The sequence below is a fragment of the Odontesthes bonariensis genome, chromosome 7 (genome assembly GCF_027942865.1).
Source record: "Odontesthes bonariensis isolate fOdoBon6 chromosome 7, fOdoBon6.hap1, whole genome shotgun sequence".
NCBI classification, from domain to species: Eukaryota; Metazoa; Chordata; class Actinopteri; order Atheriniformes; family Atherinopsidae; genus Odontesthes; species Odontesthes bonariensis.
Window position 1 is genome coordinate 32,349,492 of NC_134512.1, and position 24,193 is coordinate 32,373,684.

Sequence of the window (24,193 nt, forward strand, 5' to 3'; positions counted from 1 at the left end):
TTGGACCACTGTGAACTATTTGTTAATTTTATTGGTCTAATGTTACAAGGCAAAATGTTTTTGGCGGCATGGAAAAAAACGAAAAAGACATATTAGCCACACCGGATTATAAACCGCGGTGCTCAAAGCCCGGGAATAAAGTAGCGGCTTATAGTCCGGAATTTACGGAAGTTCCATAATCAACCAACACTTTAAAAAGTTTGACTTTTTTGCCACTTATCAGGTAAATAATAATCAATCCAACAAATCCCCAAAAGTCTTCAAACAACAGCAGGTATCAATCCAACAAAACACAGTTGGGTGTCATAGATTTTTGGTCGGCTAGCTGGTAGTAGAATAACAGGGAGAAAGGAAGCAGGACATCATGGAGACAGTGAATGATGAGCTAACAGGGCAACACACAGCAGCACTGCGCAGAAGATCAATACAGGAAAATAAAAGACTGACATGCCCACACCTTCCTTCTGTTGTACACCAGGCTGAGCATTAACCTTCAAGATTATTGATGGTAACCTAAAAGCAGTTTAAGGAAGCCAGTTTACCTTCTCAACTAAGACCTTTGCAAGGATTCTGGAAGAAGCATCAAATCAAAATATTTTTCTTCTTTTTTTTGTGGCCTTTGCCCTTTGATTAAATCTACGGTAAATTATCATCCAGAATTAGGAAGCAATGACTTGGTGAACACAGGTGAGCAGCAGTGTGTTTGTCCTTTTCGTCCCGCTAAAACTCAAAAAATAACTTTTTTGTGTCCATTTTGTCTCTATATTTGAACAAATTGTGATTTTTATGAAGTAAACATTCAGCTTTGGGTTTCTATCTTTAGCGTACACAAACAATATCTGGTCAAATTTACCACGTGTCACAATCCGAATCGAAATCTGCGCCAGATTATCTGAAACCAAGAATTTCATGTCTGTTTAATCTGTCCGAAACCAAATTAAACTTCACTATAACATATATTTACATAATATTTGGGGTCTTGAACCTGTCATCGTTATACTCTGTTATTAACTCCTAGTTAATAAGTTAGTCGTAGATGATCTTTTGTTTCATCGCGTTTAAGTTCTGAACTCTACTTTAATCCCTGTTTTATATTGTCGAGCTTTTCTTCCTTGTTACTTTAATTGGTTTTACTCTTAAACTCTGATACCTGATCTTTGCTTGCTGATTGACGTGTCGTCAGTTGTCCGTTTGGCAGTATATTATGTATATATTCTGCCAGGAGTTAATTACCAGATCACTGCATGTATGTATTGTGTTTCTCCCCATTGTTCCAGCTTGGTTTATGCCACTTTTCTTTTTTCTTTTTTTTTCTTGTTATGTTTAAGGCTTTTTTTTAAGTTTGTTTTTTCCATGGACACACTTTGCAGCACTTTGTCTTTGCGTGGTCCATTAGTTTATTAAATTCTTTTGTCATTGATCCAAGTGCCCCCTGGATCCTCATCTCTTCAGTTTAATTAAATAACTGGGCTACATGTAGCTATTTTAGCTAATTTTTAAATCTAATTTCCCTCTTTAAGGTTTGTCCCTAAATGCTTTGTTAGATTCAAGTAAAGCATTTTGAACATCTCATTGTTGAAACATGCCATTAAAAATTTAACTTTCCATAGAGAAAATGTAAACTCCTGAAGCTCTTTATTGAGACAACTTTTGATGTATCTTTACCAAAATTTGAAGTTGTTGAAGCTAATTCAATTATGCGAAGATTTGTAAGTTGCTTTGGCAAGATGAACACCTGGTAGTGCTACAGATGTCATTAAAGTATTTCACAAAATAGCAGATGCTATTAAATCTCTTTGAAAGAAATGTGGCATTTATGTTGGTGTCATGTGTTAATGTAGGGAAAGTTGCACAGATCTTCTGTTTTTAGCATTTTTTAAAAAAACATTTCAACTCAAAACATCTATTTTCTGGAGTATAAGTCGCACTTTTTTTACATAGTTTGGCTGGTCCTGCGACTTATATATCAAAATATATAGCATTTAAAATGTTTTTAAATGTAAAATTCATACTGACTGACATGAACCGAGGAGTAAACATCGCTATCTCCAGCCGCGAGAGGGCACTCTAGGCTTGTGACAACTATATGCTAACAAAGAAAGCTAATCGCGGGCTGAAAGCAAAGTGGCCAGAGCTGGAGGAAAGAGTCCACAGGTGGGTGCTTGAACAACATACTGCTGGGAGAGGCTCGTCAACGGTGCGTTTACGTCTCCACCCCCTGTTACGTGCCAAGAAGATGAATATAAATGACTTTGTAGGCGGGCGGGCCTTCTTGGTGTTACCGCTTCATGCAACGCAACCGCCTCTCTGTCAGAGCACAGACAACGGTGTGTCAGAAACTGCTGGCAGCACTCAGTTTCCGTGAGTTCATCGAAAAGCAGATAAGTGAACACGTGTTAACGGATCATATTATCAACATGGACTAGGTCTGTTCTTGGTCTTGGATTTTGTGAAATAAATTTCTTAATAAGTGCCACTTATATATGTTTTTTTTCCTCTCCATGACGCAATTTTGGACTGATGCGACTTATACTCCGGGGCGACTTATAGTCCGGAAAATAAAGTAATGGAAACACATGTAGAGTTAAGCAGCTGAATAACCAGAGAACTAGAGTTAAACTGGTTGCTCATATTCCAGTCTAAACATGCTACATGTCACGAAGCATGAAGAGAAAAAACAAATAGTCTTCTATTCAACCTGCACAAAATATTAAACAGGATCTGCTTCATCACATCATGTTTTAAATTCTTCAGCAATTAAACGCACAACCGGCTTTTCAACAAAATCAGGAGCTTAATTCCAACTAATTAGTGGTTAATGCTTGTGTACTTTAAGCTGTGCTGTTTACATCTTGCAGAGTTCCCACTGCTCCAGCGGAATGTAAAAAATAAAGACATAATGGGGTCAGATGGCACCAGAAACATCTTGTGAAACTTAAGAGTTTACATGTTATGGCCAGGGTTGATTGCCAAGAGGCCTCAGCTGTGTTTGTATCTTTTAAACCAAATGACTGAATATGTCGGGTTGTGTAGAGTCACTCCATGAATTCTTATATTTGACTTATTCATCTGATTCATATTCATGATGATGTGGAGAACCAGCTCAATAACACGCATCAGGATGAGAACCCACCCACCTTGTCATGAATATTCATGAGTGCAGCTGCAGGAGACCTGGTACAATATTAGGAAGGGACCACTGAATATGTTGAAAAAACAAATAATGTCCAATTTCCTGGCACGCTAGCGAGCTTGGCTTTTCCCTCCAAGTACCAGATAAGAAAAGGAAAAGGTAACAACACAAAGAGATGTTTCTTACCATTGTAAGAGAGGCGAGGCTTGCTTAGACACATGATGAAGTGAACCTCCATTTCATTGGATGCCACAGACTTGGAGCAGACAGGACACTTGAATCCTAGGTAGACAAATGGTAAGAGTAAAAAAAAAGCAAACACAAGCTTGATCATGAGCTGTATTTGTGTCGCACATTTAGACCAGATAACCTGTAACATCATGACAAACATTTAAATGAAAGGGGAAAAAGGGGACTTTAGTTTTATTCAAATAGGCTGAAAAAGGTGTTTCAGATCCTAATAATGATACACATTCATCTTCTACCGAGATAATCTAAAGTGTAGGCGCCTCGATGATGAATCACCCATCAACAGACCACTTAAGTGTTGCTGTTTAGGGCTCCTGGTTCGCCTCAGATGTCAAACTATGACAAAGTAGGAGTGGATGCTGCTCGCTGACAGAAAGCACACCGATGGGTTCATCTCAAACGAGGTAACGCAAAGCTGTTTCATGCAAATTATAGTTTACTTGATTCCAATGCCATGGAAAACATCTATTGTGAGCCAGAAATCAAGAGAGTGATAACAAATGCTGTCAAATTTAGCTTTGGGCTTGAAATCAGGACACATTTTAGCTCAGATAATGAACTTACAGTCAGTTTTAACCACATCTTTGGGATCCACACAGCAAGTTTTACTGGCTGGCTGATAGGGAAATAGTTTTATTGTATTTCAAATTTCCAGGCTTATTGAGTTTGGCCTGTTTACTGGCTGAATTTGAGTTAAATTATTTATTTTTCTGTTTCAGTTGGAGACTTTAAAGTACATTTTCAAGGGTTATAAATTAGGGTTTCAGGTGTGCCTCAGCACACACGGTTTTCACTGTACAAGCATATATTTCTTTATAAAAATATAGGAAAATCTGTGCTTTCTCACATTAAAACACTCAAAGTCAAAAGAATGACACTTTTTGTGCTAGTTTTTATTTTATTTTTGGGGGCTATTTTAAAAGAAATCCACATTTTCTCAACAAATGTTTGAGATGTGATTTAATTTAACAAAATTATACTTCATCAATCTCTAAATTGAAACGATGCTGTTGCGGTAAACATTTGAGGAAAAATTACCTAAATAGGGAAAAAAAAGCATAAATATAAAAATAAAAAAAGTTATATTTGTCTCAAAAGAGAAGAAGTCAATGCAAAGTTGCTTTAGGTGGCATAAATATAGATGTTGTATTTGCTTGAATTAAATCTGTTTAAACAACAATCTAAAAACAATGTGGAAACATAACATATATAAGTCAGAGATAAACAATTCTCTGAATTCAGCTATTTAAACACACTCCGTAACCTAAACTGTGACCAATGAAAGACAGAAGTTATCTTTTTATTCATTCCGCCTGATATTAAAGTCTTAATGTGGCTTAAAACTAAGAATGAACATGTTGCAGAGGCCTAAAACAGGCCCAAGGTGCCATATGAGGAATATAAACTGGATCTGTCATATAGGAAAAGAACAACTGTTTTGAATGCTGCTGCTGTCCAGGTTTAATTAGAAAAAATAACCTTGTGTAAATTCATTCGTCCCAGTCATGGCTGGTATGATCAGTTTTCTACAGTGTTGTGTCATAAACACTCAGCACATCTTTACAAATACTTTACAGAGAAGCCTTCATCTGTTCATTTCCATCCTCTCAAACATTTTCACTCTGTTTTATAACGCCGGAGCGTCTCAGCAGACTCCTCTTGTGCTGTTTCGGTGGGACCCATTTGGCCTAACCGTATTAGTTAAACACATAAGAGCTAATTAGATCAACCACTGAGCCACATGAGCCGAGTTTGCACACAGCTGAAAATAAACACGACTTCTCTGATAAAAGGGAGCCCCATTAAAAACAGCAGTGATCCTTTTTTATTTCAGGATCAGTTAGATTGTGATGTTTCAGCAGGTATAAGTGGTGGGTTCTGGGATAGTTTCTGGGTTAACTGGCTTTTCTTTTGGTTTTCACTGGGCTGTAACCCTCATTAATGACAGTTTTGCAGTGACTGTGAATTGACATATTACCATTTGCTACAATCATGTGATAGTTTAACAACATTTACATATATACGATCCCTTATTTGGTTTAGTCCAACTGGGTTTTTCTCTTCTTGTAAGAGATTTTACGGTCACGATTGTCCGAATATGCGTGTTTCCTGGTTGGTTTGCTCTTCTTTTTCTTCTCTCTTGTCTTTTGACTGACTGAAATACGAGTTATATAAATAAATTCACTTGAACTTATGGTGGTCCAGCAGGACTTTATAATTGCATGTGCTTTTGGTTGAGTTCCCAGAAAAGGCCATGCTCCAATAACCTTGGATCCTACACTTACCAGGATGTAATCTTTATTTTATTGGAGCAATGGATTTTAACCTCTTTGAAATTTGACTTCTCTGTCACCAAGACATTATTTTAACAGCAAATACGTATTCAAGGAAACTGTCATTGAGTTACTATTTTCATTAATGAGAGAAAACCTCTACAAATACACTTTCAATACATTTCAATATGTTGACACCAGCAACACTGCCAATCTGTACATACAGATTGTTATTTAGCTTAAAGGGCTGTTTTATTTGAGAAAAATCATCGATTTGGCATGTTTCACGCCGGAAGTCCTTCCTCACCATTTATCCGGGCTTGGGACCGACACTAGAAATAAACTGACTCGTGCTCCCCAGTGGCTTGACGCTCACACTCACACCTAGGGACACTTTCGTGTCACCAATTAACCTAATATGCATGCTTTTGGGCATAAAACAAGACTAAAGACTTAAGAAATATTAAACATGTTTGATTTCGCAGGGACCGTCACTCAGTGACACAGTCACGGCTTTTCTCTGTTCTGGCGCCCCGATGGTGGAACGATCTCCCGACTGATGTCAGGACAGCTGAGTCGCTGCTCGTCTTTCGCTGCAGGCTGAAAACCCATCTCTTCAGGAAACACTAACCAGATCCGCCCTCTTAGGACATCACCTGTTTCGTCCTAGCTCCTTACGCACTTATTTGTTTCCTAAATTCATTTAGTAAACAGGTAAAATCATGGCTACTGGATAAACAATACTGTCAACATAATTCAATATAGTTGGTACTGGCAGTTGTTCTTAACTTATTGTTATATTGAACTTTGTATTTGTATTTTGTATTATTTACTTTAAAATGAGTGAGATATCTTTGACTTTTTAATTTTACAATTGTGTGCAATACTTGTTTTTTATTTCTTTTTTAAGGAACATCAAACCTGTCAAGGGACTAAAGATGGAAATTAGCCTTATGGCTACAATCTTGTATATTTTGCATTTTGTTTTAAATGCTAGTAATATATATATCGTCCCTTTGTTAAATAAAAAAACTTGAAACTTGAAACTTGAAACTAAATTGTCTTTGTTTTCTAAATTGTCTTCCCATTTGTCTCGGTACCTAACTTACTGCACTTACTCTAGCTCTAGTTATGCTCTTAGCTGTTTGGTTTTGGAAGGAAATGCACTTATGATTTCTTGTGACCTGAAGTTCTTTTGCCTACCGATGTGGAACACACTTATTGTAAGTCGCTTTGGATAAAAGCGTCTGCAAAATGACCGTAATGTAATGTAATGTAATGTAATGTAATGTAATTTCGTCGCAACCAAAAGATGTGAGAGAAACCGCCTTAAAACAGCCTGGATTGAGTTTAATGACCACGTTATACCAAGCGCCCGAAATCGTTCCACAACTCTCGTGAGATTCTTCCCGATTTCATTCTGACACTGTAAATACTGTCTACGACTTTAAAATCGCTTTAAAAGTTAATGTTACGTATTGCCAGCTTGGAGGGGTAAACAGTTCTATCTTTTCCAAAATAAACATTTAAAATCATTACTTTGAGTTTGTAACATCACATTTTTGAGACATTCATAAACACAAATGTGATGTTTGTGTGTTGACAAAATTTAATCTAAAAGAGATTTAAATCAGTTTGACAGAAGAAATATGCAAGTAACCTATAAATGTGGTTCCAATTTCATAAATCAAAGATTGACTGGAAAGAAAATCTGCTGATATGTGAAAAAATGTTGCCCTTTAAAAAGGAAAGCAGTACTGTAGTTTGGCAGATTGTTGGGTTACAAACACGCACAGATGAAATCACTACACACACTATTACATGGCAGCTGACCCACTTTTCCCTTGGCTGCTATTTTCAGATGCTCCAAAGGGACGAGCAGAGAAGGAGATGGAAAAAAATGAGTGGGAAGGTGAGGCATGTTTCAGGAGAAATGAAGGAGTATGATACATCGTCCGGCATGATTTTAGCTTTGCAGTCATTTCTGTCTTGAACGCAGCCGAGCACCATGAATCTTGGAGGACATTTTATATTCAGGGAGAGCAGAAGGTCAGATTGGGACAAAAATAAATCACAGCACTGGATCATAAATTAATTATGCTGGTGCTTATGTGAGAATCTGCTTTTGGATGTGTGCGCACACTCTGGTAAATGTGAACTGTACACTCTGAAGATGTGGTTTATTTCAAAATAGACGTATTTTTACCAGACAGTTAAAGATTTTCAGCCGTGGGGACACTTAACACCAAATAACTAAGAAAAACAAAGAACTTTCTCTCCACTGCAACGAGCTGAAATACAGACTGCACCATAGAGTGAAGTCATCTTTAAAGCTGACATAAATAGGACTTTTATTTAATTAAGTACAGTTTCTCCTTCATAAGGGATAAGATTCAAAATGCAAAGGAATAAGCAGCATGCTGCTCTCCAGCAGTGAAAAAGTGCTGACCCAAAAGTATGCTTCCTTTAGAATTTCTTTTATCAACTTCTCAGGTGTTTATGATTAAGGCCACAAATAACTGCATCTGCGTTTGGATGAACGACCAAGACGTTTTTTTTAAAATTACCCAAGAAGATGTGGACAATGAAGACTTAACTGTGTAACTCTTATCTGCCCATAAACCTTTAGGCCAGAGCTCCAGAGAGACCATATTCTTTAGTTTTCTGGTTTGCATTTCATGCAGGTACAACATCCACAGCAGTAGATTCAAAAGTTGAACCTTCCTACTGCATTTTCAAAATAAAAGACAACTGTACTGTTACAGTTTGGGGAAAATGGACCCATTTTTACTCCCTTAATAGAAACACTTTCAACAGTTGTCTCTAAAAGCCTAATGTCTAATAAAGTAGGATCATTACTGTAGTTTTACATATATTTTTTGTTTAAGGTTTCAAATTGGGCCATTTAACAACTTTACAAAGAGTTTTGTGTAAAAGGAAAAAACATCTGAGACAAAGTTTCAATGATAGTAAACAGTGAAACTGAAACCCTGGCTAGATTTGAAATCAATCAAAGTGTGTTGTGAATATTATCAGCAAAGGTTTTAAAAACATATTTTAACCCTATTTAGCTGCTTATTTTCTTCTGTTTTCACAGCTTGTCCATCTCACTTTCTCACTATCAACTATTTCATGATGAATTGCACCGATGTGCTGCTCAGTAGTAAATTAACTTTTCTTACAACACCACTGCAACTCTATTTTCAAGCATATAAGCGTCTTAATCTCTGATATAAGCTTCTATCTGGTCAGTTGTCTGGAGCTTAAAGCAGTTGTAGCAAATAAAGGTGTAAAGTTACCAAATAAAAAGAGCATTCTTGGAAATTATAAAAACAATTACATGAATACCCAAAAACAACCAGATAACAAAGCTAACGCGGGCAGGCTAACATGTAACTCTTACACTGAGTAAATGTGATTATTTTAAATGTAGAAAACATACTGTATAGTCTATCATATATAACACTTGATTAAATTATGTATTATAAGACTGTGGTTTTAAAGTTTTGTTTTACAAAATAACAAAATGTATTATGCCAACTTCCAATGCTAATGCTAAATACGTTAGCATAAATGTTTCCCTCTCGCTCTACACTGTACAAATTCCGTTAATCATAAAAAAATACAGCTCCTTGTATGAAGATATGAATAAATGTTACTACATTTAGGATAAAACCAGCTGGCATATGTGTATTTGTTATGTATTGTTACTAACCCAACCTACTGACAAAAGTAATGTTAGCTTGCTAACAGATATAACCCATTTATGAAACTGAATGCTAAAAGTATAATCAAAATATCTCACTGAACACTTGATTAACTGTTACATGGATATTATTTTAAATTAAAATAACAAACTTATAATATACGTCAGAAACATTTTATCAATGTTTTATTCAGTTGTTGAATTACAGAAAATAGATTAAAGATAGCCACAGTAGCTGTTATATTAAGATGAGCTATTATTTTATAAATAAATTATAAATAATTATTATTATAATAAAAAAAAATAAAAACACAGCTTATTGTTTTGTGTTTGTCTTTTGTTGTGGCTGCAGGTGCTGTATAAATCTCAATTGTTAAATTCAGACCCCGGATCTGAACTGTTGTGTTATCCTGTTTTTTTGGTAAGCTGTGTCATGTTTTTAGTGATGAAAAACGGTGAATCAAAGTTGCACAGAAAAACGACGCTATGCTGTGATTACATAACAAGATCTTACTAAATAATGATGATGATCAGAGGCCTTTTTGGTCGGATGATACGTCATATATTGTGGAAAAAAACAGGTTACTGTGCATTAAATGTGAAAACTAGAGCAGATAAATCATCCTGAAGCAGCATCAGGTGTCAATTCATACAACTTTATCACACAAGTGCCTGCTCTTGTACCCTCTTTATTTATTTCTTTATTTCCAAAGAGTCTGCAGTCTCTCAGGAATATAAAATATGATTAGTTCTTGAAGTAGAAGATAATATTTATTTTGGCAGACCACTATCATACATATTTGTTTTTGGATTTTTCCAGCAGCAGATGGCTCCTAGAAATTTTCTTTATCAAATGTGGACTGCCACTCTTACCTCAAGTAGAAACAAATACTTCCTCTCCCTTAAGGAGGAAATCATCTCCCATCACAGAAAAGTCAAGGAACATCCAAAAATTGGGAATTAACAACAGCATATCAACTCAAACTATGGAGGACTGTAACTGCCATAATCTGACATAAATACAAAAATATATACATGGCAAAAACAAAATAATAATAAATCTTATGAATTTTAAATGAAAAATTTATCTATTCCACAATAACCATATAAAATGTGAAATAAATAAACGTTTCTGTTTTTAAATGGCAGAGACCGCCCCCCCTTATTTGCATAATTAAATGCATACAGGAATATATAACAAAGTAATGCAAAAATAAATACGGGAGTAATAAATAAAGAAACTTAAATATATTTCAATCATAAAATTAAATTAAATTGAAGTGGTAAATTGAATAAATATTAAATAATTCAAAGTTTAAATGACTGCAGATTCAAATTAAAGCAGATAAGTTGATTTCTTTTACATTTCTCTTTCATTTAATTTTAGTTGCATTTCCCATCATATAAACTTTTTAATTTAGCCACTTTTGTATGTTTGTATTTATTTTGGATTATGGCAGATTCAGTGTTCCATACATTTAAACATAGAAATGACCAAAGTAATCAAAACTGATTCTCTTAATTGACAAGGATTCATCCTTTTATCGTAATAACCATATCAATCACAATCCAGACAGCATATTTTAAGCAATGAAAGAAATATTAGCATCCAGCCATTGAGCAACCTCAAACTAATTTCACACCAGAGGAACTTTACAAGAACGAATAATTAGCAATGACGCTGTTTTCAGACTTTTTGTACTCCATTGAAGAAAAAAGCCTCCAAATGGAAAGAAACTGGCAGTAACCGAATGCAAATGATAACTATATAATACATTATAACCAAAGATGAATGGGACCAGGTTCAGAGGATTTATAGGCCAGAGAAAGACCTCTTAACCCACAAACTTTAATAACTAAAAGAAAATTTAATCCGACGGATGTTTAGAGTGACCTTGTTTCTGAGTACAGGCTTGAGCTACACATTAATATACAGCATTAAACAGAATTTGTATCTCAATCTGGAGAAGTTTACCAGCTGATGCTCTGCTGCTAGCACAGAAAGATGGATGAAGCCACGATATATCGGTCACCTATAGATAATGTTCTGTGAGCGGCAGACATGAATCAATATAAACAGTAATGTCTCATTTTAGATCCCGCTTGGAAAAAATACTGATTTGAATTACAGTTAGTTTAGTGCACATCTCGGAGCAGAATTATGATAAACGGGCATGTTGGTTGATGAGAATGACTTGAGTGTTAAACATTTCCTGTTTGTCCCACTATGATAAAAAGTCCATCTATGAACATGACGTCACAGAGTTTTCTCTTTCTTCACACAAACTTTACTTTGAAAAAGTGCCTCAGTGTTTCCCACACATAGACTAATTCGTGGCGGTGCGCCACAGATTCAACACCGGCTGCCACATATTGCGTTTCGTTATTATTATTTTTTAAACGCTATTTAAAAAAATACTCGTATTCGTTAAGTTGCATTTCCTTTCCCTGCTCTACCTCCGTCTCTCTGTCCCTCGCGTCTCTCTCGCATAGCCTACTCACACACACAGCCCCTCCCCTCCGTGCTTCCCTGGAAGCTTGCTAGTCTCAGCGTCGCGTTAGATTAGCTCAACCGAAAGAATTCACGAAAGGTTGGTATCACGTGCACCTTTATAAAATCACACATTAAAAAGTCCTATAAAAATATTTTATATTTTGAATACAATGTTGTCCCGTCCCGTCCCATAGCAAGCGATTACGCCTTCTTTATAAAGTTAACTAGTTGCAAGTTTGCCGTAAAAAAAAAAATGTAGTTGGGTTGTCGAGGTCTAAACACTAGCAGCTGTGAATCGAATAAAGTAGTTTTTTTAAACTCTTACACTGAATGTTTGCTGCTTCAATCCAGATGAGTATTGAAAAATATTTTCCGCGATTGAAAAAGAGACGTGCGTGTTGAGGATGATCGAGGACCAGCCTGAACCGGAGGTATCAGTCTGAAACAGCTGAACAGTCCGACCGGTGTAATTAGCTATGTTATTCATTTGTTTACAATGAAGATGTGAATATCTGCAGATAAGCCGCACCTGTGTTACCCACCGTGACACAGGTGTCACACATCCTTACGTCCCCCATAATTTTCCTTGATGGAGAAATTATCCAGGTTCTTAACTCCCAATGTGACATATATGTCACATTACAGATCTCTGACAGTGGGGGGTGGTATTTTGGAAAAATATTTCTGAAATGGGTTCTATGTGGTCTATTTAGTTTGTGTTATAACCCCCTTAATTTTCATTTAAGTAGAAATGGGTCTGGGTTCTTAAGGGTTAATACAATAAAGTTTTGTGTGACCAATTATTAACGAAGGAATTATTTTGAAGAATTTTAATTTTTTACACCCAACCCCCCCCCCCCCCCCCCCCAAGCCCACCACCACACATTGCCTTCACATCTGTGGGAAACACTGGTGCCTCTTTGTTCCCGATGCCTCCCAGTGCTGCTTTGAAGGATTCTTCGAATCATTTTCCGTATGACGTCTGGATAAAACTACCCCGGGTTCATTTATTCCAAAATTAGCTTAAGAAATTCTGTTTTTCCTTGGAGCGACATTTCACCAAGTTAAAACAACACCAAACAAACTAGTTCCTGGTACAGAGGTAGCTCCTACTAATCCAAGAAAAGAAACAGATGTGATGAACAACAACGAATGTTTGTCATGCAGTTATAAGACATTTAGATGTCAGCAGAGATTTGATTGGATTATTCATTGCAGAAACAATTTTCCACTCTATATTATTCATATTGTTAGTGCAAGACTAATAAGACGACTGGGTCACCGGCTTAATGGCATTTCACTGTGATTGGAAAAGAAATAGCATTTCTCATACATTTACATTTAGTAATTATCATACATCTGGAAACGCTGACTGACTCACAAATATAATGCATGCAGGAGGAAGGAAAAGGAGAAATGCTAAAAGCTGCCATTAAAAACCCTCAGGCAATCTGTTCTCAGTCTGCCAATAGAAGGAATATCCTGAAAATACACACATGTACGCACACCTTGCATGACTGTGTAATAACAACAGGGAATGAGGCAGAATGGAAAGAGCCGTCACAAACTCTGAGCTGAAGTGCTATTAAATGGCCCTGTGAAGACTTACTCTTGTAAAACGCCGGCACAGGCGAGGTCACTCAACTCAATCTCAAGTCAATGCATATTTCATCAACCCTTTACTACCCGAGACCCTGATGGAGCTCCCAAATAACCACCTTCCACCGATGAACACCCCAAAGTTACTTGACGATGAAGCATAAACGGTGTGTCAACAGGAAAAGGAGCAACAGTAGACGACACTGGGTTTGAAATATCTACAAAAAGATCCTGCTCTTTGTGCCTCATATGTATGCAAGTTGCTTTATTAATTTTAAAGTATCAGTTTGTTTCGGGCAAAAATCAAAGATTGCAAAGAACAATGTAAACTTCAGGCAAGTTGAAAATATACCATCAAACATCTCAGAAGCTGTTGTGTCTTGTTGGTTAGAAAGCAACCCAAATAAACCCTTCTTAAATGCTACTGTTAGCTTGAGTGCTAACGTAAGATTAGCTTGTGAGCTAACGTAAACTGCTGCTGTTTGTGCCTCCTCTGGATGAAAGCTGCTGTTAGGGTTGCCACCTGTCCAGGATTTTCATGGTCTGTCCAGGGAAATAAAAATAAAAATCCGGGACACTGAATGTCCCGGATTTTTGTACATGATGTGCAAAATGTGTATTTCAGTTTAATTGAAGCGTGCCTACGTCCATAATACACAGCCTTATTGGCTCTACAAAAATGACGTAGCATAACATGGGTGGTGGTGGTGGGGGCATGGTAAGGTGGAGACGGAGAGTGTGTGTGCCCCCAGGTGTCCACAACTAAAAACTGTTGAAAATATAACAAAATAATAAAGGTCTGCTATTAAATAAAGCAATTAACTAAACAAATAACTAGAAATTGTCATTCTTACTAATTTTAGCTATACAATTGTTGCTTAGAATGACGGCTTTTTATCTTGGGTTAGATGTGCGAAAGGCGCCGTTGCTTACAAACATAAAGGTCGATTCGATGGTCAAAATGTCCAGGATTTTTGTCAGACACAGGTGGCAACCCTAGCTGCTGTGCTGGTTTGAAAGTATCATTGTTACAGTTTGTTTAGGGTCAAAATCAAAGATTGCAAAGAACAATGTAGACTCCAGGCAAGTTGAAAATATACCATCAAACATCTCAGAAGCAACCCCAATAAAATGCTACAGTTAGCTTGAGTGCTAACGTAAGATTAGCTTGTGAGCTAACGTAAACTGCTGCTGTTTGTGCCTCCTCTGGATGAGAGCTGCTGTACTGGTTTAAAAATATCAGTGTTCCAGTTTGTTTAGGGTCAAAGATTTCAAAGAACAATGTAGACTCCAGGCAAGTTGAAAATATACCATCAAACATCTTTGAAACTGTTGTATCAAGATGGCTCGAAAGCAAATAAAATCCGGCCGTTAGCTTGTGAACTAACGCAAGATTCATTGTAAATTAATGACAGTGCTGAAAACATAAACCAACATCAATAAAAATACAGTGAAGATTGATGAAACTGTGCACAGAAACGTACTGAGTGTAGCGTCTAACTGGCCTAATGCAAGAAACTGATTAAAAGTAGGTGGGGTAAAACTTATCTCTTCTCATTTTCGAGAGTTTGTGAAAGCTGTCCACATAAATAATAGGCATTTCCTATTAACATTTTCCTGACTTTATAAACAATGTGTCAAACATCGATTGTAAATGTTGTTAATTGTTTTGATATCACCTGATCCTGGTCAACAAAGCGTGCATGAAATCTGTTTGCAGCAGCATTCAGTGATTAAAAAATTCTGTCTGGCTTTAAGAAAAGCGTTCAGACACCGACAACAGTGCTTGTGAAGGTAAACTCGCCACTCTTTCCACTTTTTCAATAAAACAATTTACCTTTTTTTATTTTTGGGGAGGACAAAGAGGTTCCTATCATTACAAAGTGTCATATTTTAGTTTAATAGGAATATGCGTAGTTAAATAGCAACATGAATGTTTTGTGCCCACAGAATCGAACATCAAGCCAACATCAAATGTGGAAAGATTGAAATATTAGTTTCCTTTTTCTGCTTTCCTCCTTGATGTCTGTTTTTATTTATTTTCCGGTTATCACAGCCGTTTCTATTTTGTTCTAATCAGTGTGTGATGATGGTGGGTGTCCTCAGACCCACCAAAAGATACGAAAGTGTTTAAAGTGGTCTGACAGGTCTGAAAACAACGAGGTGCCCCCCTTGTGTGAGAGCTCAGGCTTAGATGCACCCTGCAGGAACATTCAACGACAACTAATGTGTTTTTAAATGAGGTGGAAAAGACATCAGTCTGCAAACACTGATTAGTTAGATCAATTATATATCATCAGTCTTATGGAACAACACTTCAACCAGACTTTGGTAAAGATGCTTGTAGGAGCCTGGGTCCTATTTGGGTTTATTGATATTTGGACAGCTATTTGAGTTTACATGTTGAAACATGATTTACGTTAATTGTAAACACACATTTACCATATTTATAGACAGATACTTCACTGAAAATGTGATAATATACATGCTTCAAATACTGTTTGGTTGTACTACCTTGTATTTTTACGCTCATGATGTCTGTGATTTGAGTAAATTACAGACTTTTGCTTGTCCCGTCCAAATGCGCCACAAAAAAATACAGAGGTCCGGGGGTAGTTGCGAATTACCAGTGATCCATAGGTAATATTTATCCCGTGCGAATCGGGCTTTATAGTGGAGCCACACATTTTTTTGACCTTTCTCTCTCTCACTCTCTTTGTTTTTTCTCTCACCTTTTTTATTTTCTCATATCGGATCATTGCTGTACCATTCTTTATGTTTTTTGGAAGTAAATTGAGGAACAAAAGAGGATCGTGTGGAGTTTTTATTTAGTCGTGGATGACGAGAGATAAGAGTGTCAAGCTAATGGCTTCATTAAGGAACCTACAATGCTTATGGGCCATGGCTTATGGCTGCGATACATAGCCGAGCTGCAGCAAACGGTATTATTAAAACATGCATTGGCCCATCTCGTAATGATGAGTAATGTCCAGAAAAAGACGGCTGGACTGTAGATAGCCAGAGTCATCGAGAGGAGCCGGTCTAAATCAAACTGGCGCTTCGGAGAGAGTAATGACTGCAAAAAACAACTACCCACATCCAATCAATAGCACTGTAAAATCCTCACTGTATTCAATTCTAACAAAGTATCCGCAGAATAACAATTACTGAATCTTGACTGTTATCAGTGTGAATACTTTGGTTGATAAGTGTCAATAGCTGCAGAGGACAGACAGACGAACGGAGGAGGAAAGGGGAGTCCTGTTTAACTGTGCAATAAAATGAGGATCACAACAGTCCGGGGGCAGCGATGAATCATCCAGCCATCTACTTTATGGTGCAGAAGTGAAGAGGAGGAGGACCGAAGGAGAGGAACGAAGGGAACAGCAAAGCAGAGTAAAGAGAATGGCTAGACGGAAAGTTCAAAGGGGGAATTGATGAAAAAGAGACTGCGCAGGGGACCCATGGAGAGGAAAGAGCAAAAATACTGAGACTAAATAGAGGAAGTGAGGCCAACTCATGGGATCAAGAGGAGGGGGAGGAGGAGAAACAGGTGAGGAAGGAGACAAGAGGGAGGAGGAAAATCAGGAAGGGTTTGACTGAAGTGGAGAAATAAACTGAAAAGAGGCAGAGAGCAAAGACATTGTGATAAAATGCAGAAGGAGACAGATCATTTCAACTGAGAAACACTTTCTGGTATCTTAATTCTTTTTATGAAGCATTCTTCAGTCCATCCAACAGGCTGTTTTTCTCAAACCATCACCTGAGCAGCACAGGAATGTAAAGACAGCTGGGCACCTTCATACATTTTTCAACAGTAGTTTATGTTCGAGCCACTAAAAAGCAAATGTCAAGCACCCGCTGGAAGTGTAAACAGTCAATACACTAAATGACTATTTCAAGATAATGCCAACGCTAAGGTGAAAGCATTTTTAATTCAGTTAAATTAAATTCTGCTGTATTTATATAGCGCTAAATCACAACAAATGTCACCCCGAGACAGTTCGAAGACCGATCTATAACAGCTAATGGAGAGGTTCACATTTGGCATGGACGTTATCGACTCCCACCTGGAAAACTTGAGAGATCTTGACGTTTCCTGTAGTGCACACATGAGCAAAAATGCCTCAACCTCAATTTGTCGTCCAATGAAAACAAAACGACCCAAGAAAACATCGATAAAAATCTACATTTTGTGTATTTCACCAAGTGGGGAGCCATATATACATATAGATATATATCTACATATTGACTGGACTAAAATAAGGTGTTTAGAAGTTGTGACGTCGGATGACTAAGTCAAATCAGGAGAAAGTTGAAGGCTCAGAATGTCACATTTTTAACCAAGAGCTATTTATATATTTTGGTCAAAAGATTGAGATTAACGTTCAAAGAGAATAACACAGATTTATCTTTTGACGGCTAACAATCCAACAAACAAACTCATTAATATTTTTACAAGTCAGTCAACCATCCATGAATTGCCACCGTTAGCTAAATGCTAACATACAAATTGTGAAACAAAGCCATTCTTTCTCTAAAATGAAATATTCTCTATCTCTAAAAATAAATTGCCGATAAGCAGTGTAAGTTAATTTTTCAACATGTCCAATATATCCCCTCTTTAAAAGGGACACTATGTAATAAATTAAGTCATTTATTAGCTCAAATCAACATATTCATTCATAAGTTAGTCCTCATTGGTGTAAAATGATCTCTGTCAAAAATCTCACTTATCCTCCTGAGTGAAGAATCACTTGTCTGTATCTACATAGAGCAGGTAAGCTCTATGGAGGCTGCCATGTCCTTCCGGTCTATGAAAAATGACAAAGTGCCGAGAGGGACATAAAGCACTTCGAATCGCAATTTCCCCACCAGGCCTACAAGCAGAAATGACGTCATTGTGACGTCATTTCCGCCAAATGGCTTATTACAGCCGCTAATGCTAAATAGATTTTATTCCTTGGCACATATGTCTTTGTGTTCATTAGTTTTCTTTTTGTAGGTGCATCATCTTCTTCTTTTTATTATTATTCCTATGCTCCCCTTGGATATCTTCTTTTTGGCGTTATGCTCACATTTGTAAACTGTTATTTTGTTGATTTACTAATAAAGTTTAAAAAAAAAAAAAAAAAGCTAAATAGATTTTATCTCGTAAATTATCCCACTAATAATGCATTGATTGTTACCAAGCTTCTGCCGTAGTAAACATAGGCTCTTAACTCACAAAACGAGGCATTAGAAAGTTTGTAAGTTTACCGGGAGTTTATTTACCGCTGCTAATGCTCCTATTGCTAACGCAGGCTAATGCTAACGCTTCGTCGACGTCACTTCCGGTAACTCCCGGAATATGACTAATTGCATTGCTTGCACACCAAAGGAGATGTTATGTTATCTGACATGTTATCTGTCATCTGTATTCATAGCGTTGTTGTATGTGTGTTATGTAATCCTTTGTACTGTGTGTTTTGATTTCTTTTTGTTTGTATGGACCTTGAGTCTGAAGCTATAGCTTCTTGAATCTTGACACATTCTGCTTGCCGTAGTAAGTAGCAAATTCATTCAACTTTGCAAAATAAAAATTGCACCACTAGATGGGGGAAGAAATTACATAGTGTCCCTTTAATCAACTCAATGTGGCCATCTGGTTAAAAGAAAAGTTGCACACTCCTGCTGTAGCGCCTCGAGGGGGTTTTATTTTTTTGGATTTGACCATTTCACAGTTTTGTTAATATGTTGATTTGTTTTGTATATTCTGTTGGTTTGACATCGTTTTTTTGACAGCATCTTTTTGTGTTTTTCTCAGTGTATTCTTGCAGTCATTTTGACGCATTTTTCGTGGAATTGTTTGTCTCTCCATGTGCATGTGACATTATTGTTGGCATTAACTTGTGTTTGTCTTTCTCAGCAGGTATCCCTGGCCTATTTGTGCTTGTCGTCCCGTTTCCTGTCCTCTCAACCCCCAGCCGGTCGAGGCAGACAGCCACCCTTCCTGGTTCTGGTTCTGCTGGAGGTTTCTTCCTGTTAAAAGGGAGTTTTTTTCTTCCCACCATCGCCTCGTGCACCCTCAAGGGATTGGATCGAAGGGAAGTTTGGTGCAATCTGTTGGTTTCCTTAGCTAGGCTACTTTTTCTTGAATTGGCTTAGTATGAATTGGACCAATCTGGAACTTGATGAATTTGATTTAATTAGATTATGATTGTATTACAATGAATTGGACTGCAATTGGCTTGAATTGGACTGTATCTTTGAAGTGCCTTGAGATGACATTTGTTGGTATTTTGCACTGTATAAATAAAACTGAATTGAATTGAAAATGTTAGCTTTTGCATGTCCTTGTCATTCGATATGTTTTCGTTTCTGAGTCTTTTGTACGGAAGTGTATTGCTGCCACTCTACGAAAAAAAAGAGGCTCAGTAACAGGTAATTACGTGAAAAGTTTATTGTTATAACAATATTGATAGTTTCACGTTATAACGTGATAAATATATTATTAAAACGTGAAAAAACATTTCGGGTGATTACGTGATACTGAGCCTCCTTTTTTTTCGTAGAGTGGCAGCAATACGCTTCCGTACTTTTGAAACTGTTTTAAGAATCTGTGATTTTTTTTTAAAGAGCCATTTGTGGTCTTTTTCTCTCTTTTATAAGCTCTTCAAGAGAAGGTGCTAACAGTCATCCAAAGATTTTATATAAGTCAGATAGAGTCGGATAGGACCGTTAAGTAAACGCTTCACATAACACATACCAACTCATAAGGTGAGAATAGAAAATAGCCGCACAAAGACAGTTTATTATAGCTTGAGAAGGTCTGTTCATTGCATTTAGAAATACATAATGTGCAACAACAGAGGCCAAGTGTGCACTGCGGTGTGACTATAATTATCATTACATTTTGTAGAGAGCCATCCTGAGGTCCTCAAGGACCCACAGAGGTCCCTGGATGTCACTTTGGGAAAGACAGCAGTAGCAGATGTTGGAGCACCGCTGGAGATTGGTACTTTAAGATAAGCAGCAGACTTGGACACAGTGACACAGCAAGATCAGCAACTCAGTGGACGACGAAGGTCAGCGTCCACCAGTCAAACTCGCGAGTAATGATATAATCAATATCACCTTGAGTGGAGATGGTGGAAAAATGAAACAGAGTCGTTGAGGTTAAAGGAGAAAGGAAGAGAAACTTTAGCTGAAGAAATGCTGCAAACCAATATCAGGCAACTTTTAACCATTTAATGTCCTCACTGAGTAAAGAAGCTGGGGAAAAATGGTTTTTGTTTTTGTATTTCGATGGAGCATCAATAATTAGAATTGGTGTTAATTTTCATAAATGTTGGGGATGACTCAGTGGCTCAGGCCAGCCTGGTCTCCTGAAAAAAACGAACTAATAGCAAACCAAGTTATTTGGCGTGTAATTACTTTCTGACACATCTGACCTTTTTGCATTACGTATTTCGAGGAAAATTACGAAATCACGTCCCGCCTTGTACTTTTGCCCAAACACCTTACCGAATCACAGCATGTACAGTAAGGCATGGGAGACCCTCCACTTTACTGTACCCTAACCCCAAAATGACACAACCAAACCTATAAACGAATATACATGACTCAGGAAATGTGCCAAAAGCAGCGTGCTATTTATATGCATTTCCATCAACACATTGCTCAGGCAAGTTTGTGTTTACAATTGTTTAATAAGATATAATTTAGTGACAAAATGTGCTGTACCAAATGGTAAAGCAGTACATACAATGACTTCATGATACAATGAGGGTTATTCTGTCATGGTTTGTAGGTTTTGTTTAGTTCTTTGTCTCTTGGTATTTATCTTGCTTCCTGATTTAATTGTAAAGCTTCCCTCCTTGTGTTATCATTCTGTTGAGTTTATTTCTGTTCTTGTTTCACACCAGGTCTTTGTTTCATATTGTTAGTTTTTTTTATCTCCCTCAGTATATATATATATATATATATATATATATATATATATATATATATATGGATTTTCTTTGTTCAGTACCAGATCCTTGTTATCTTTGTTGTTTTGTGTGTTTGCATCTTTTTCTCCACACTCTGCTCTTCTTTTGTATTATGTTACTGGACTTCCTGCCACAGCAGCATCGTTCTTTTTGTCTAGTAAAAAAAAAGATTATTTTACTTTCCCTGCCTTCCTCTGGGACTCTTTCTGCATTTGGATCTTCTTTCTATAAGGTGCATTACACTCTTTTTGTCACTGAAACTGATCCAGATCAATTTAACCAGTTGTACTATTTCTGTTTATAAGTAGACGTATATCAACTTTGTCATATCGTTTCCTTTGAATACTCAGAATTCAGGCTGAAAGACGGAATACAGCTTATGATTAATAGGTTATCCTAAATCATTTATTTGCATTATTTTGTCTCTAAAATGCGAAAACAAATCCCTAAGAGGAAAGTTTGCATGATATATATAAAATATACTTGGGCTGAAACAATTCCGAGTGACTAAAATAACTCGATTACAAAAAATTCTCAATGCAAATTGTTTTCCCTGTTTCACACGGATTATTATTACTGTCACACAATGTATGTACGTGCTGCAATTGTAGCGAGCATGATTTGATGACAGCATGGAGGAAATCGGATAAAAACACCATAAAATACTAAAGTTTGGGACTATTTCAAACAAAAAAAAAAAGCTGAAATACTGTACATGGACACACTGTCCATTGTAAAAGTGAGTTAGCTTACCAAAACACCACAAGCAGAAAGCAGCCAGTTCACTTAGCGGAACAAACATAAGGGAACATTTCGCGTTAGCATTTTAACGGAAATCAGTTGGCTTGTTAGCCGAGATACACGCTGTGTAATGCTGCATTTTATGAAAAATAAACCAGTGAATGGTTCATGTTTAAGACACCTGTCTTTTGGCTCAGGTGACCCTGAAACATCCCATAGTTTCATGCCACTACAGGCCAGGACTGCTGGGGGACCTCCCATGATGCACCTCTCCTCACTCTCTTTACACTCCATGTACATATGACATTATTGTTGTCATTAACTTGCGTTTCTCTGTGTTTGTTGGTGCTAGTTGTCCCCTCTTTCCTGTCCTCTCAATCCCCAGCTGGTCGAGGCAGATGGCCGCCCTTCCTGGTTCTGGTTCTGATGGAGGTTTCTTCCTGTTAAAAGGGAGTTTTTTTTCTTTCCACCATCGCCTCATGCACGCTCAGGACGGGGGATTGAATCAAAATGTTTTGATGATGAAAGTTTTGATGCAATCTGTTGGTTTCTTTAGCGCGGCAACACTTTTTTTAAGAGGCTCTGTATGAATTGGTCCAGTTTGGAATTTAATTAATTGGTTTTAATTGGATTATGATTGTATTACAAAGACTTGGATTGTAATTGGCTTGAATCGGACTGTATCTTTGAAGTCAGAGTAAGTTGAGGACACGATCGGCTCCAGAAGCTCAAGACTCTTCTGTCAATTTCTGTTCTAATTCAGGGAGCGAGGACTCCAAATGTTTTCCCCTCGGTGGCAGGGAAGTTGGTAACCGATTCAGCTGCAGATGCAGACACACACAGGAAGTCATGCTGAGATTTAGCTCTTGCAGACAGGCTGAAGGCAGAGGTTCCACTGCAGAAGCACAACAAAGCCATTCTTGGGGTTTAGCTCTGTGGCGTGGCAGACTGAAGGCAGAGATTTAACACCCAGAGGCACTCAAGGCAGGCGGTGTCAGCCAGACAGATCACAGAGGAGGGAGAGCGAGGACACCATTAATACTACAGATGGAAAGTCTGAGAGCAACTCTACTCACTCTGCTTGTCAAGCTTGCAGAGCCAACCAGCTACAAGGATGGATGTGGAATTGAGGGAATCAGGAGCTGGACTCTGTCATAGTTCATAAAAAAGACAAATATCCTCGATTCTCTGCAGCCTGTTTTTCCAGATCTCTACAACAGTTAGTATGACTCATGGAGCCACAGTGGTCGCATTAATGGGAAATGATTCAGTTTACATTAAACTTAGGTTACCTTTTAAATGATCCAACGCAATCGTGCAAGTGCCTCAACACTCTCTAGAGATAAGTTTGAGGTTTCAAACAATTTTTCCAACGGACATAAAGTACATCTCTATTAATCCAGTGCGAGATGTTTACTGTAGACTGTGAAAAAAAAAACAGTTTTATTTGGTTTTGCTAAGAAAGTCGCATCAATATGTTGTCAACCTATTTTTCCAAAAGACAAGATCGTTTTATATCAATACGGGAAAGAGGACACTTTTGAAAGGATTTGGAGGACAAAACCAGTGCTCTGTTGTATTTCGGTTTTACCACAAGAAAAAACTAAAAAGTAAAGCACATTTGGAGCCAAAGCAGTTGCCAGAGTTTTTTTTTTTTTAAAGTAGAACAAAGACATATTTAAGTCGTGGTGGTTGAGAAATAATGGCTTGAACATGCTTCTGCCACCGCTTTGTAACGGTGCTTTGCAAACGTTACGTCTACGTGTTATAACATATCGCTGCCACTAGGGGGCAGTCTTACATATATGTGGGAAAAGAGATGTGAGCGTTTTTTTTTGGTTGTGAATAAAACCAGGGGCTGCAGTTTCAGGACCACGGTATCAAGACCCTTGTTTTTTTAAGCCATTACTACTTCGGAGAAGTACGAATTAGTACGAGCAAGAGCGAGTTTACGCTGTTATTTTACCCGACCGTATCATAACTGGGGCTGCAGCAAATTATTATTTAGATAATTGATTATTCTAT

At 37.4% G+C, this 24,193-nt stretch overlaps 1 protein-coding gene across 1 annotated transcript in view; it reads right to left on the reverse strand.

The window, feature by feature from the left end:
• Positions 1-24,193, reverse strand: part of znrf1 (zinc and ring finger 1) — a 73,040-nt gene that overhangs the window by 23,751 nt on the left and 25,096 nt on the right. Inside the window, exon 2 of the mRNA XM_075471108.1 lies at positions 3,320-3,415. Coding sequence (XP_075327223.1) covers positions 3,320-3,415 — 96 coding nt within the window. The remainder of the gene's footprint in view (positions 1-3,319; positions 3,416-24,193) is intronic.